The sequence below is a fragment of the Pleuronectes platessa genome, chromosome 16 (genome assembly GCF_947347685.1).
Source record: "Pleuronectes platessa chromosome 16, fPlePla1.1, whole genome shotgun sequence".
Taxonomy (NCBI): Eukaryota; Metazoa; Chordata; class Actinopteri; order Pleuronectiformes; family Pleuronectidae; genus Pleuronectes; species Pleuronectes platessa.
The window spans coordinates 22930161-22945786 of record NC_070641.1 but is presented as its reverse complement, the minus strand read 5'-3'; the positions used below and the strand labels follow the sequence as shown (position 1 = coordinate 22945786).

General features: G+C 45.1%; 1 protein-coding gene across 4 annotated transcripts; it reads right to left on the bottom strand.

The window, feature by feature from the left end:
• Positions 1 to 1126: 1126 nt before the first annotated feature.
• On the bottom strand, positions 1127 to 15268 carry LOC128458822 (choline transporter-like protein 2). 4 transcript variants are annotated; one of them, XM_053443825.1, is made up of 22 exons: positions 15111 to 15268; positions 8799 to 8847; positions 8639 to 8712; positions 8465 to 8549; positions 7937 to 8021; positions 7109 to 7222; positions 6938 to 6998; positions 6633 to 6756; positions 6442 to 6525; positions 6212 to 6324; positions 5861 to 5992; positions 5667 to 5766; positions 5484 to 5576; positions 5306 to 5390; positions 4964 to 5226; positions 4762 to 4856; positions 4448 to 4551; positions 4253 to 4326; positions 4090 to 4160; positions 3920 to 4008; positions 3746 to 3830; positions 1127 to 1897 (listed from the first exon to the last, which is right to left on the bottom strand). In XM_053443825.1, exons 1-22 carry the CDS (start codon positions 15136 to 15138, stop codon positions 1791 to 1793), a joined length of 2115 nt encoding a protein of 704 aa, XP_053299800.1. In that variant the 5' UTR covers positions 15139 to 15268; the 3' UTR covers positions 1127 to 1790. The 4 variants fall into 4 exon arrangements, with proteins under 4 accessions (XP_053299800.1, XP_053299799.1, XP_053299798.1 ...); XM_053443824.1 differs by lacking the exon at positions 15111 to 15268 and adding an exon at positions 10641 to 10899; XM_053443823.1 differs by lacking the exon at positions 1127 to 1897 and adding an exon at positions 1920 to 3246.
• Between the last annotated feature and the right edge of the window lie 358 nt (positions 15269 to 15626).

Sequence of the window (15626 nt, the reverse complement as noted above, 5' to 3'; positions counted from 1 at the left end):
GCTTCCTCTTTCGTCGTTTGTCTCTCCTGTGGGGCATGATGCTGTGAGAGGAAGACACCTTGTGATGCTGTGAGATGAAGACACCTTGTGGAAGAGAGCAGCTGAAGGTCTGTTGAAGATCAAAGTGAAGTGATGAACGAACCAAAGGCAAAGCACAGAGTGACTGGAGGCTGAAAACTGGCTCTTTATAAACTGGGCCGTGCTGTGAAGTACCAATTGGCTTTAGTCTTTGATGGTTGTACCTTAGATTATTTTATGACCTTTGATCTCCATAAATGGCCATTTCATCGATCTTCCAAGATTCAATTCTGCACCGAGCAGCTATGGTCAATATGATTAAGTATTATGTAATATCATTAAGAATGTAAGAAGGCAGTGGGACCATGGCTTCACTGCCGGCAGGAGTCTCAGTGTCATCTCTGGATTAGAAAGGTTTTGTCCTTTTGACAGAGGGTGTACTCTAAAAGTACACAGTATGAGTACTTCATAGTATTTGCGGCAGTATTCTTAACTAGTAGGAAATAGGAAATTAACTCATCAGGCAACATTTACTCAGAGTGTCTGTGGTTTTGTAGGATTCTGAGTGGAAACAGCTTTGTCTCCCTACAGTCAGGATTCAGGTGCGTCTCCTCAGGGGACACTGAATCTCCCAGAGTGTCCACCTGATCTGTTTGACAGAGTCAGAGACGGCGACGCCCACTAGTTGATGATATGAAACATGATAATAATCATAAACTGTCCTGCAGGCGTCAGGTGACACTTTCATAAAGACAGAATTACAGCAGCTTCTGAACTGACTGGGATCTGGTTCAGCTGCTGTGCGCCACCTCGTGGTCACAAGTAGAACAGCAGCCACAACACTATGGATGAGTTTTGTTAAAAAGTGGGTCACAGGGACAAAGAGGGGAATTAGTGTGTGTGTGTGTGTGTGTGGCTCTGAATGTTAAAAGTGCTTCCAACTGACAAATGTGTATTGTTGACTATTTTTTGACTGTGTTGACTATAATTATTTTACATATTGAAATTAAACAGATTTGATTTCCTCCAATCTATTTCTACTTTGTGTTCAATTTAAACACACACAGAGCTTGTTGTTGGTTTCATGACAAAAGAGCAAAGACACAACTTGTAGTTTCTCACAAATATGTACAAAACTATGTTTTATTTCAAAAACTCTCAATCCAACTCCACAAATATGAGTAAAAATACATTTGCTTTTGTTCCGTTCTATAAATCTCTCCATATGGTTGCTAATAAAAAACAAATTGCACAGCATCATCATCATCAGATACATTAAAGTGTATGAATGTAGAAAAAGCTTTGACTACGATTTGCCTGACTGGCAGCGTAATGGCTTTGGTAACAATAAAGTTAGTTATTCAAATATTGCATAAGATTACACATCATAAAAAGAAAATAAAGCTGTGATTAAAGCTTTGACTTTAATAGATAACCTTACTTGTATATGTAACGTACAAATATTAAAAATAAAACACTCATATTAAACCATATATTTGATTTTTTTAAATTTACAAGACACTTAAAAATGTTTTTGGGGATATTACCTTTGCTCCAAAATATTAAAAACCCACAGGACGAGGGATGAGAACCCGTTTTTAGATCCAGGCGAGTCGCCACACGTTGGACTGAAGCACTTTGGTATAAAAACAAAAGTAACTTTGGATGACACATGTGATTGTCCCCCTGCAGGCGTCCTGGGGACGGACTCTCGTCCAACCTGCTGTCCCCACTGAGTCACCACAGTCACCTTGAGGCCCACAGGGGGCGCTCTACTCTGCCGGCTGCGTCTTGTTCTTCTTGTTCAGGACCTTGCGGAGGCTCTCGGGCATCATGTACGGCCGCTCTGGGCTGCCGTCGTTCCTCTCCAGGTCCTCCACTGGAACCAGTTCAAACAGAAACACCATTAAGTGAACGTTTATTACAAACATAGTTTTTCCATTTCAAATTCTGAAGCAGCGTATTTTGTGTTCTGCAGATTTTTGAAATATACATGTAATATATGAAATATTCATACCAGTAAACCTGAGGAAGTCAGAGGAACATTTAATTGGCTTCAGTAGAAAAAAAAGGCAATAACTGTAAATTCAATCCGTACATTTGTTGCCAACGTGCATCTATTCAAGTTAAAATCCTGTTTTGTGCAATTAAAACATAAAAATCTACAAAGATCTACAATAAAAACAAGCAGCTTTAAAAAGATATTCACTCGTACAGATATACGCATGTGAACAGAAGTTAAAGTGCGTTGATAGAACAGCCTTTTGAGGATTAGCACTGATGATCACCTCTTTTCTTCTGTGTCACTAAACACTAAAGTACAAACAGACCAACTTCAACAACTGAGGCACATGAACGGCTTCAAGCTTCCGTTTGGCCGGTGGCAGTGGAAGGTTTAGAAATAAGAGTTTAGAAATAAGAGTTATTCAGTGAAGCAGTTTGTCCGTCGCATTCAAAACGACCACAAACCAACAGGAGAAAGTTTCTAATCCAGTTAATCACGTCCAATAGGAAACTGTCACTTCATCACTTCAACCATGCAGCAGCTTGAGAATGAGTAATAATCACATGTACACTTCAAAGAGCTCAGTTCAGGAGACATGCTTCACGTCCGATTGACCAGTCGCTAAACTCCAGAAGTCTCTGTGGCTTCGTTTTCAAACTTTGAAAATCGTTTTCTACATTTTACTGACAGACCTGCAGTTCCTGGTTCCGGCTGCTAAGCTCCGATTGGACAAATACTGTCTGGAGACTAGTGAAGAGTCAATCAGGAAAAACAATAATCATAACATCTCATGTCCAACGTTTCCTTGTGTTGAAGGACAGTTAAAGGGGAACCAGTCAGTTGTGAATGAACCCGGCCACTTTAAGGCATCGTCTTCTGTAGCATCACCACAATCTGCCTCGATGGGAGGACTGGGATTAGTGCAACGTTTAGAATTTCCCCATTAGGCCACAACAAAGCACCAGCTCCTCTAACATGTCAGTGATCAACTAAGTGGTGTCGGGCTTTCAGGGATCAATCCCTCTACGTCGAGAAGCTCCTCTAGGAAGCAGCGTCCTCCTCTCTACCGCGCTGCTCTGTCATCTGGACGTCCTCTTCGTCCCGTCGCAGAGACGAAGACGAGGACGGGTCCTCGGTCTTGTTCTTCCACAGAATCTCGTGAAGGGTGGACGACATGTAATAAGTCCTCGCGGCTGAGCCGTCATTGCGCTCCAGGTCTTCACCTTATCGTGCACGAGTGTGTGTGTTTGTACGTGTTAATGGGTGGAACAGAGGGTTAGTGTATAAAAAGGGATGATGGGGGGGGGGACGAGGGAGGGGGAGGTGAATCGTGGGAAGTGAGAAAAGGAAGGGCGAGACAAAAAGAGAGAGAAAGTCAAAAAGTGAGCAAGCAAAGGCACCGACAAGCACTTTAGATTTCAAACAGAATTCAGCTGGAAACGGAGCAGCAGCCGCTTCCAGGTTCACTCACTGTGAAGCCACAGGCTGTTAGTTAGAAACTCTGAGGAACCACAGTCATGCAATTCTTTTAGAAATTAGAAAAAGCCCATCACCGAAAGCAAAGTGAGGATTCATGAAGTGAGAGAAGCTCCGAGTCAGTGACTGATCTGTTCCTTTCCTCTACACAGCTCATCTGACATGTCAGTTCTTATGTGTAAACTGCGTCTGACACTGGTGCAGATTGTGTGTTAGAGCTGCTGAGGAGGGGGGGGGGCTACTCACAGAAACAGAGGAACAGAGTGTCCACACACATGGCGTACACGCTGAAGAAGCCGTTGGCGATGAGGTACGAGCCGACCACCACAGTCTGGGGAGGAGAAGAACCAGAGGAGCACACATCAGAACCAAAACAAAGCTGGAGAAACTGGAATCTACATCAATAGAACAAAGACTCACCAGGATGGGCACCCAGTAGTAGTGGAGATTGGGTGCTGTGTCATCAAAGGCCCTCACTTTCCCAGAGAAGAAGAAGAAGGCGAAGACCCCTGGGGAAGCAAAGCTCTCGTCAGACACCGGCTCCTCCTCCAGTCAGCAGGAGGAACGAGGAGGAGACAAATCAAACTCACCCACGAGTCCAACGATGAGCAGCTTGCCCAAAAACAGGAGGAAGTCTGTCACTTTGTCTAAGACAGCCACTCTGGAACATTCAAGGAAAACAGATAGATTATGAGATTGTTGCACACATTAAACAAATTAAATTAGTTTTGTGTAAATGTATAAACCCCTCACCTGATCATGTTCCTCATGAGGAGGAAGAAGGCATCTTTGGCTGAGGCACAGAAGTTTTTGCCGTAAATCGCCACCTAGAGGCGAAATGGAGTCATTACATCTGAATATGTTTCCACATTGAAAACAACCCACTTTTTATGAAGGGGGCGGAGTTCAATGAAATGACGATAAACACACACACACACACACACACACCATGATGTAGGCATTTCTGTTGAGGAACTTGATGCATTTCTCCAGACACCAGAAGCAGCACTTCAGACAGCACAACAGGAACTTAGTGAACTTATTGTGGGCTCCTGTTATGATTCAGAGATAAGAGAGCATTTAACAAACAGGGGAGACACGTTTTCAAAGTTATAACCAAACACACACACACACACACACACACACATATATATATATAAAGAAGTAAAGCGAAAGTTACTCTTCAATAAATAAACCACAAGAGGGAAACATGGTGCTATACAACTGCAGCTTTTGTGTTTTGATAATTATTGTTCAAACACCTTTGAGCTTGTGGTCCAGATACTCCAGGAAAACCCTGATGATCTGAATGATGGAGAGAATGAGAGAGCCGAACGCCAGACTTCCTGTGTGATACCTGAAATGAAGAAATGAACAAAAGACAGAAAGAAGGAAAAGACAAAGAATTAATACATAAAGACAATTGTAAGTGAACCCCAGCTTCCTCCACCCACACACACACACCTGAGAGATCTCCCCAGGGAGGAGAACACTGGGAACGCTGGCATGTCGTCCGGCTTCACGGTCGCCCAGTAGTACGAGGAGAAGGCCCCGGCCAGCGTCATCTGTCCCAGGCCGATGACGAAGTTGGCGCACCAGAAGAAGAGGAAGACGTTGTAGAACTGGAGGACGATCAGGTACTTGTGGTAAACCGTCTCCCCGCCGTAAAACGCAAACAGGCACTGGGAGTCCGGACACTGGGCCTTCATCGTACTGGTGGAGTAGTTCTGAGCAGGTTGGACGGAGAGATGGTTTTACACAGGAGATTTAAATAACGGAAATAAATCTGTAAGATCAGAAACTTACAGCCGGCTCACAAACTGTCCTCGAGTGGTCACACGCCGTCTCGTTGAAAACTTTGTAGATGGGCTCGTTGGAGGTCGACAGGAAACTGATCGGCTCTGTCAAGGATCACAAACATGTCCACAACAAATACACAACTCCAGATTCCTCCTGATGAGACCGACTGTGACGTGAAGGATACACAGCAGTGACGGCCCAGTAGGCGATGACGATGGACAGGAGGAGGAAGGTGAAGAGCGGGTAGAAGAGGGAACACATCACGTGACCAATGGCTCTGTAAACACAACAGTGTCACTGGTGCTCACACACACAAACACACACACACACCACAATCAAAAACAGAAAACGAGTCCTCTCCTCTGACCTGCTGGCTTCTTTGATGAGCGCGATGGCGATGAGGATCCTTTTCCTGAGGAAGATGAGCAGCAGGATGATGATGACCTCCACGATGGCCAGGATAATGACTGAAGCAGCAGAACGACAGAGGGAGGGATCAGGTGGATGTCTTCATTTTACAGCAGCATGTGAGTGTGTATGAAATGTGAACTGTGCACTGACCGAAGGCCAGCCAGGTCTGTCTGATCTGCAGGTACACGGTGAAGTCCGTCTGGAAGCCCAGATCCTGGAGAGTCACGTTAGCTCCCGGCTCTCCCTTCAGGTGAACGTACTCCATGGAGCAGTGGAAGATACCTGACCACCAGACAGAGATATTGGGTTTTTAAAAACTGTTATGATGAGGTTCTTTCTGTGTGTGTTCTGGTTTTTCTCCAGGTCCTCTGGCTTCCTCCCACAGCTCTTAGACTCTTCCAGAGACTTCTTTAAATTCCTGTCTCAGCATTCTCAAGTGGGAATGTTTGCTGAACCACCTTTTTTTGGAACAGGTTCCCCGAGCATGACATGAGATCTTACCGTATCCTATCACCAGTATCACCAGCACAATTATGATCCACACCATGATCCCGGCCAGGTAGCGCAGGAGGACGATGAAGATCAGGCTGAGGACCATGGCTATAACCAGGCCTCTGGAGAGAGAGAGAGAGAGAGAGAGAGAGAGAGTGGAGGGCGTGAGAAGGGAGGGAGCAGGGAAACCAGCATGTGATCCTTCTGTTCAAACAACTGGATCAAAGTGAGCGTCTTACATGAGAATCCAGTACCAGGACTGGGTGTAATCCTCAAAGATCTTCATGACCACCTGACGAGCCTCAATGACCACGGTGGCGTTCCTGCAGAGAGATTCCTGTGATCATCAGCTCGAGCACCGGGAAACTCCCCTAAGCAATAATTTTAAAATAGAAAGTCTGAAAGGTGAAAGCTGCAGGGATGGACTCACTTGACCCCGTCCAGCAGGTCCTTGGCATCTCGGATTTTCCCACTTCCATCGTCGAAGTGGGAGTTGTTTCCCACAGTTATCACCCCCCCCTTCTGACCCAGGGCTGGGAAACACCTGCGTGTGACTGGGGGGGCACAAAGTGGGAGAAATTACAGCTTTTCATGGAGACACTGGTCGAGTACACAATGTACACAACATCCTCCTATACTCTTATTTATTTAATGAAAAGCTTAACCTGCTGTTTATATTAAATGTTATTTGACTTTTCTTGTTCTATCATAAGCTTCAGAGGATGTGTCACTCACAGGGCTTGCTCGGCATCAGCATGGCAGGACAGAGGTCCAGCCGGAGGATCTCTGGAACACCCTGAGACACGGTACACGTGGACGATCAAAACAAAGTGAGGGAATAGAGACATTGGGAAAGAAGCTTCCAGGTTTGAACTAAACGATTCAGCGACGCAGATTCAAACTCACCATCGTGTTCGTGACGCCCTCCTGGCAGAAGGTCTTGTAGTACTCAAAGTCCTTCCTGTTGGTGTAGGCTTTGACTAAGGTCATGAACTTTTCAGGACACTTCTCCACACACATCTGAACAGGAGAGAAATCAGTGGTGGTGAGTTCAGAGGATAAAAGCAGCAGAGAGAACAAATGCCAACACTCTTTGTGAAACAGGAAGAAAAAATAAAACCACTTCCATGAAAACATTCTGATTAAAAAGCAGGTTTTCTGTTCCAGCTGAGAAAGTGAACCTGAAACAGTCGGGGGTTCAGACTGAAACACACCGTTCTACCACAGTGCCAAAAGATAAAGCAGGTTGTGGATTGAGATAACAAATATGATGAGTGATGTCCATTTTGTGTCCCAATATTACAAGCACTGTTACACACTTTGCATCATTTCCTGTTAGCGGGGCGTCTCCAGCATTCAACAAGTGTGAAAACGTTTGCAAAAAAAATAACACTGCACAGCACAACACCAGGTTAGAGAGCTCTGCTGGTAACCCTAATTTAAATATGTGGGGCTGCCACAGTCTAGGTATTTAATGGGAAACACTGTGTATTAGATACTTAAACTAAATCAGAACTTCCTGTCTTTACCTACTTATCATTAAACATGCATTTCCCCATGTTCATATATAATTTAACAGATAAACATAACCAGACGTATATGTAGGATCCAGTGGAGGTAATTAGAAAATGATTTACTCGTAACTAAAAAACCTTCATGGTATTGAGGTGGAATATAAAAGTTAAACATGAGCAGAGAAGATCACACGAGTGGAGAAGGGAGTGGAGCTCACACCTGTGTGGTGGGACACTGGAACTCCAGCAGCACCATGGGGCTGGCACACTTCATGATGTTGAAGTAGAACAAGTCTCGCTTGTTTCTGTTCGACAGGAGAGAAAAACACAGACATGAAGTTCTCACAGGCTGCATCTGCATGTTTCTGCCATCTTGCCTCCATTAGGGGGGGGGGGGGGGGGAGTTTGTGTTTGTGACTGGTGAATCAACAACACATGCTCCTCATCATCATCTTTCTCTTTCTATGACAAAACACACAATGGTGATACAAACATCACACAAGTGAGAAGAAGGGACTCAGCAGTGGTTTGTATCGACCCTGACGAGGGAGAGACGGCTGAAACCATTTGGTGAATAAAACATGGTGGACTGGAATCGAATGAGGTGTTTTAATGTAGATGGATTTGCAGTTTAAACTTTAATGTACCGTGTGTGTGTGTGTGTGTCTGTGTGTGTTCTGTTCTGGAAGTAGAAAATGTCCATGAGAGCACCAGGCTTAGTCAGACCTATAAATGGAAAGCAACTCACTCGAGCTTGGTGCCGGCCTGCCCACAGAACTGGCCCCGACTGTCCGTGGGGTAGATCACCTTCCTGGGATCCCCCTGTGACCAGGCTGGTGGCCCGACAGAAAAAGGTCAAAGGTCATCAAAAGGTTCTCTGTGTTTTCGTATCTCTTTTTAAAAAAAGGTGGGTTTCCCTTACCGAGTATTCCCACCGCGACATAACCCAGGATGGCGATGCTGAAGAGGATGCAGCACACGATGTCTGTGCAGCCTCTGAAAGGGGAAAGCAGACGTTTGGGTTGTGTGTTCATGTTCACGCTCTTATAACCAGAGGGTTGGAAATCACATCCCTGTCTCACCTGTTGTGTGTTGGACCCTTGAAGGACGGGTCGAACTTCCTCGGCTCCCCTGCATCAAGAGAAAGAAGTTATGAGTCAGCGCACCCTTAGAGCCCTGACTCCTGAAAACATCTTTAAAAGATGCACCTTCAACCCACGCTCCAGTTTTTAGAGAGCGGGAGGATTTAGGGTTAAGAAACACCCCCCCCCCCCTCTTTTCCTCCCATTCTCCTGCTAGAGGACTTCTCCCTTCAGGCAGAGACGCTTGGCAACCTGACAAATTCCTCTCTGGTGACTGAGCCAAACAGCAGACAAATCCAAAACAACATCCACAGCCACTAGAGGGGTGGGAGTTATTTATGGAATTCATTTTATTATGTCAGGTTTGGAGTTTTAAGCCAAAAACAGTCACTGAAAATGAGCCTACTTACATGTTTTTGTTTGTGTGAAAATTACTATATTAGGTGGAGATAATAAGGCTTCTTTCAAATTCATAAAGTACAAACTAAAAACATCCACTGCTTGAATTGGGTTGTTGTTATCAGGACCTACCACAGTGTCACTGGGAGCTCTGATCATCAGGAACTGGGATACAGTAAAGTTCGCTGCAGGTTATCTGAGGTCAGTGTGTCTGAGGCAGGAAGCTCAGTTCTAGTTTTCTATGCAAAATTCATCCTGCAGCTATAAAAGCAAAGCAAACAAACACTAGACAGATTAAAGGGCTGCACGTCAACACCACTTTAGGCTAAAAATAATGTTACATAGAAAACTAGAATAGTGTTCGCCAATAAGGCGCCCGACTTCCCGAAGTACACAAAATTTCAAACACACTCTTAGATAGAAGTCCCATAAATATGTCAGATTTTTCTCGATCCATGATTCATGAATTACTCGCGTGGAAAACGATGTAAATTCTGAAAAACACGACGTTAAAGAAAGTGAAATAAAATCCTGGATCAGCCCCAAAAGCCCAAAGAGTTCCTCCCTGACTCGAAACACATCCTTTCACCACATCTCATGGAAGTATGTTCAGGGGTTGTTGTGTAATCCTGCTTTAAATCTAACAGCCAACCAGCAGACAGACTGGGGTGAGAACATCAAACCATTAACCACCATCTTGTATTTCTCATTGGATCCTGACTCCTTCTGTGTCTCATCCTGAGTAAAGCACCGTGTATCTGAACGCTGCTGCAGAAACAAACTTCCCAAACTGTAAGCATCTATACGGGACTGTGATATTCTCTGTGGCGTCTTTGCATATTAATTATGGATGTGGCGAGCGGGATAATGCTGTGGCAAGCGTCTAGTGGAGGAGCTCTCAGAGGTCACGCTTTGTTTTTCACGTGTGTTCAGCTCAGTGTCTGTGACAAGACACGGCTTTAACTGATTAGATATAAACTTGAGATTAATTTTCACAAGTCCAAACCAATGAGTTACAGGGGGGGGGGGGGGCTGAGGCCTAGTTCACTGTTGTGCGGGGGGGGGGGGACTGAGGCCTTGTTCACTGTTGTGCAGCTGGTGTCCGGCCGACTGAAGCGTTTCTACCTTCAGAGGAAAAAGGTTTGCTCGCCTGCTGAGTCAGGATCAACACACAACTCAGAGACATTTGAACAAACACTGATAAAAGCAGCTCCCTGCGTTAACACACCTGCACAATCAAAGGCTCCGCACACACACACACACAAACACACACACCCATTCCCACCTCAGTGTTCACATGCTGATACTGCTGCTGCTCCAGTTTCACTCACAACACACACAGGTTCATACACAGAGAAGTCTGAAGATTGAGCCTTTCCATGTGACTATGGATGAGAAAACAGATGCAAATCTATATAAAAACATTAAATAAAGAGTTGTTACCATTCTTTCCAAAATACTCTTCTTCCTCAGGCATGGTGAAACTCCTTCCTGGTCCAAAACGTTGAAATGCACAGAGAACCCTTTACAGCCACTTCCCCTCTGCACTGCCTCCTCCCTGTGAGCTGGTTCGAATGAGGCAGAGCCACCAGAGACACTGGTATTGAGGAGGAGAAACCAGTCCAACCTGTCAGAGAATAGCTGACAGCCCAGGGCAGGCAGCAAAGCTCCACCTCAGACTTCCCCCCCCCCCCCCCCCTTTCTGCCTTTACTCTGAAACAACCGCCTCTTTGCAATCTGTGCTCCACCTGTGCATCTCCCTCTGCCCCCCCCCCCCCACGCTCCTGGGATGTTTCAGCTTCAGTGTCCGTCTAAAACCCGGAGAGCGAAGTGATCTGCAGGGAGAGAGAGACGTGGACTCTGAGGACAGAGGGTGGGACTGCTGTTGTGTACGAGGAAGTTGTGTAGCTGTTATCTAAAACATGTGTTTGGAGAAAACAAGGAGGACTTCTCTCTCTCCTGGTTGTGGTTGTGTGTGTGTGTGTGTCATGGAGGAGGACAGATTGAATTCAGGTGTACTGATGTCATCACCTGCAGGAAGTGACACCTCCAACCATTAGGGTTAAAAATAACGAGTGTGCGCTGTGTTGACTAATTGCAATCAAACTTCCGTGTGGAGCCGGTGAAATGGATCCCAGCAGGTCTCCTCACCTCAGAGTGGTTTCTCCCATCTTGTGGGGACATGGCTGTATTGCACTGAGGCCTCAGAGCAGATAAAACTATTTTCCAGCTCCCAGTTCTTTCTGTAGTGAACAGCCAAAGGCTAATCCCAGTATTTCCAGTGAATTCAAATTTCAACAAAGACTCCACAGAGGCTGTAGATGCCAATTTCTGTCCCTCTTTCCCCCGAGATTCGGAAAACTTGGAAACTCTGAAGGTTTCCATCCATTTTATTCTTGTTTCATGGCCAATGTTACTGATGCATGGACCGATTCCCTTCAGGAGTATATTGCTATGGCAGTAATTTCCTAAACAAAAAGGTTTTTCCCCCGAGAAGACGTGACTCGTTCCTGGGGAATTTGTTTTTGTTGGACGCCAACGACATCACATCACAACTCAGAGAGAGGAAACCTCCAAACGTCTCCTCATGAAAACACATTCAAACTCACTAGATCAGCTTTTTTATTTGGATCTGCACCAAACTGCCCAAACACATAAACAACAGTCGAAATCTACGAGTTCTTCTCTGAGAAATCAATGATATAAAAGACAAATCCACATTTAATGGGTTCTTCACTGACGTACATCCCTGCTCCATCTAGATAAATATCAAACCCTGATGAAAGCTCCTTTGTGTTCAATCCAACAGTAGATCTATCTTCCATCTATGGTTCTGTCACTGATGTAAAACATAATGTAAATGTTTCCCTGGACGCTCCAGAGAGTCAGACGTGAGTGTGACACAGAAGCCACAGAGCTCCTGCTGCTCAAACCGACCCAATGGAGGTGATAGTGACACTGAGCAACAGTTTGAATCTGTTAGAAGCTCCCCACAGGATCTCAGCTGAAACCAGTGACCCACCACAGAGCAGCCAGACCACCACAGAGCAGCCAGACCACCACAGAGCAAACAATCTGGAGATAAACAAACAAACACTTTGCTTCCTGTGGAGCAACGTGTGAAATGTCGAACAGTGTTTTTCTAATGAGGGTTTACATGGGCACCCATTACAGACAACTACTGGGAGAAGTGTTGGAGAGAAGATGATGATTCATAGAAACACACAAAGTCAAAATGTCTGCTATTGGGAAAAAGGTCAAACCTTAAGTTTCATAATCTGGTCTTTGCAATGTGACTCAGATTTGAGGAACTTTGACTTTATGCCAAATTGCTGACATTTTAGCAAACTCTGGCTAACTCTCTAAAATCTTTACTATACTTTAAAAGACCTGGTTATGGATCAATACATTTGAGAACATGCTGATATCAGACAGATATTTTAAAAGCTGGTATCAGCATCAGAAGGTCCTTGGCTCTCGCTGCTGTTATATAAAAATATTCAAATCCATCTCACTGATGGATCAATGGCCTTCTAGGAGAATAACAAGATCCCCTTCCTGTTTGGGTTCATCACATCCGTTCAGAGGCCAGAAGCCAACTCTGGAAAGCACCACGCCATTAAAAATATCATGACCCCGAGTCCAAGCGTCTGATATCTACAGTTTACAGCTGCTGCCTTCCCTCCAATGTCTTTCATTACAGTAAGAGGGTGTGGAGTCTCTCAGTTCACATTTATTTATAGTGTCGAGTGCAACAAAGGAAACAACTCGAATCAAACGCGACTCTATGAAAAAAATAGATCTGAGTTGTCTTCAACATCCACGGTGAGATGTTCAACTTTGCTGGGAACAAAGTTTGGAACATTTTGAACCAGAAGATCTTTTTATTTCTGGAACTTCTGAAGTTGCAGCATTTTCCACACAACTTTATCTAAACTGGATCTGTGACCGCCTCTCTCCTGCTCCCACTCCTGACTCAATGAATCATCTCCTGATCCCTGGTGGGAGAACTGGGACGCAGATCTAATCCAGATCTAATCCAGATCTAATCCAAATGAATTGAGACAGAATGAGTGAGACAACATGAGATCAGCAGAAGAGCAAAGTGGTAGAAACAGGGGACAGATCTCTGGGGTGGTCCTGACTCCACGTCTTCTCTTCTTCTCCTTCTCCGTCCACCCTCATTTCCCCTGACCTTAATAACCAATCAGAATCGCACTGCTGTGAACACGCCCTTTGTTTTTCCCTCTGCAGGCAAGTTGGCACGACCACAGACAGTTAGCAAGGTCACGTGATCCTGCTTGGGTTTGCCTGGGCACACAGCGATGGAGACCAGATTTGTGCGTAAACACGACTCAGTACAGTAACTGAAGCGAGGAAGGAAAATCTGCAAATGTAGCTGAAACACGGATGAAGAAAAAAGGTCAGAGAGACTCGGGATCTGGTTTCAAACCACTCTCCTAAAAATGGCTTCTAATTACGCCCGACCTGCACCAGGGCCGGGCTGCACGGCGGCCTCACATCCTCTCATTGAGGTTTTCTTCATTTATCGCAGCCTGAAATTACTCCAACATGTGAAACTGGGGCAGAGGCTCCACTCTCCTCTGAAGTGCTCCCCCTCGGCTCCGTGAAGATTTCTGCCTTCTTTTTTTAGCTGGTTTCGCCCAGACTCTCAAAATACACTTGCTGTTTCCCGAGGCTCTTTGCTCGTGGTGATTTCTGATGAGCAGCCGAGTTCCCACCATCTTCTCGTGGACGGCTCCTGTGCGTCTCCCTAATGAGTCAAACTGTATTCTGGCTGTTACGAGCAAGCAAACACTCGACTGTAATTCCTCTGGTGGAGGGTTTGTGATGTTTAGTCCTGGTGTGGGAGGCAGGGAGGAAGAGGTCGTGTGAGCGAGGAAGAGGAGGGAAACACTTTGTTAAAGCTCCATAATGAAAACCAGCAGACAGTCGAGGTCTCATCTCCACTCGTCAACACCCCGGGACAGACTCAGGACATGTCCACATCGTAATGCACAACACGTTACTGCAGAAGAGGACAGAACACAGATATGTGCATTGTGGTTTTGACCCACAACGAGGTCTTCAAGGTGTGAAGACGCTCCGATGCTTTGTCTCTCAGTGTGAATCATTTATTGCCGGATTTATCTTGATTCAATGCACTTCCCAGGCAAAGGGGGGGGCAGCTGAGGAAGGAGCAGCACGTCTCAACCAGGGTGTGTCACTATGAACACACATTTACGAGGGGGACAGAGGGCGTAATTACACCCACAACGAGCCACAATCAACACAACTGAAGGTACACACACAGAAGGAAGGGATCGAGCTTCGAATTAAATGTAGATTATGTGTGATATGAAGGATATTTCCCAAAATGACACGATACTATCAAGAGATGCTGAAGATATGAGGCAAACAAATGATGTTTGATTGGAATTTTCAAATAAACAAATAAAGAGACACTGCACTGAATGATACAGATTCAGAAAAGGATTACCCTTTAAGTGAAATATAGATTATGTGTAAAAGACTAGGGTGACAAATGAAGACCCTCCTCACATGCTGGAGGTATTTTCTAATAAACAGCTACACACACACAGGATGGAGGTATTCTCTAATAACTGCAGCTCTATACATAGCTGGGCATGATCTCCATACCAGTCTGAGGAATGTGGCAGCAACTGGTCAAGCAGCAGACAAGCTGGGACACAGCAAGCCACCATGTTGACTGGTCCCAGCATGAGACTGGTCCACTGAGGGTGGACACTCAGCAGCGAGAGCAGCAGATCACAGAGAAGCAGAATACGAAGCCACAGACATGAGAGAAACGCTGGAAACAGAACAGACGCTAACTTTGTTGTTGTTGTTGAACTCCTGGTGTCTGTGAAAAGTGAAGTTTCAGTCAGTTACCATATTTCGGTTTCTCCTCCAGTTCCATGGTTTCTACGCAGAGTTTCCCTCGGGACCCAAAGCTGCTCTCGCGGCTACAGCATAGTCTGCGAGCCGGGGTTCAGGCTCCGTGCTGGGCTTCAGTCCGACTCACACCCCGAGGAGGAGTCCGATCCACAACCTCCTGCGTTTAAAGAGAGGAGCCCTCCCGAGCGGGGAGCCGACCAATCACAGCGCCGCACCGCCACACTGACAACAGGCTGAGCCAATCAGCGAGGGAGGGCGGGAGGGGCTACTGTTCCCGTTAACTGATATACAAGATAATAATAATAATAATAATAATAATAAAAGCGAAAGTGAAAAATGAACTCCTCACAGAGCTATAATTAATTTTTAAATTAAATGAAGATGAAAATAAATATAAATAAACTTCTCAGAGCGAAAATGAAAGTGAAATAAAATAAAAAATACACTCTTCAAAGAGCCAAAATAAAATAAATAAATAAATATAAATGAAATCAAGATAAATATAAAAAA

What these genes read in the sequence shown, in the direction of transcription:
- LOC128458822 (XM_053443822.1), bottom strand. Translation starts at nt 10,674, where the DNA reads ATGCCTGAGGAAGAAGAGTATTTTGGAAAGAATG. An exon ending in ACAGAAATGCCTACATCATG is followed by an intron (nt 4,327 to 4,447) that starts GTGTGTGTGTGT and finishes TTTCGCCTCTAG; the next exon opens with GTGGCGATTTACGGCAAAAA. An exon ending in CTCATGAGGAACATGATCAG is followed by an intron (nt 4,161 to 4,252) that starts GTGAGGGGTTTA and finishes TGAATGTTCCAG; the next exon opens with AGTGGCTGTCTTAGACAAAG.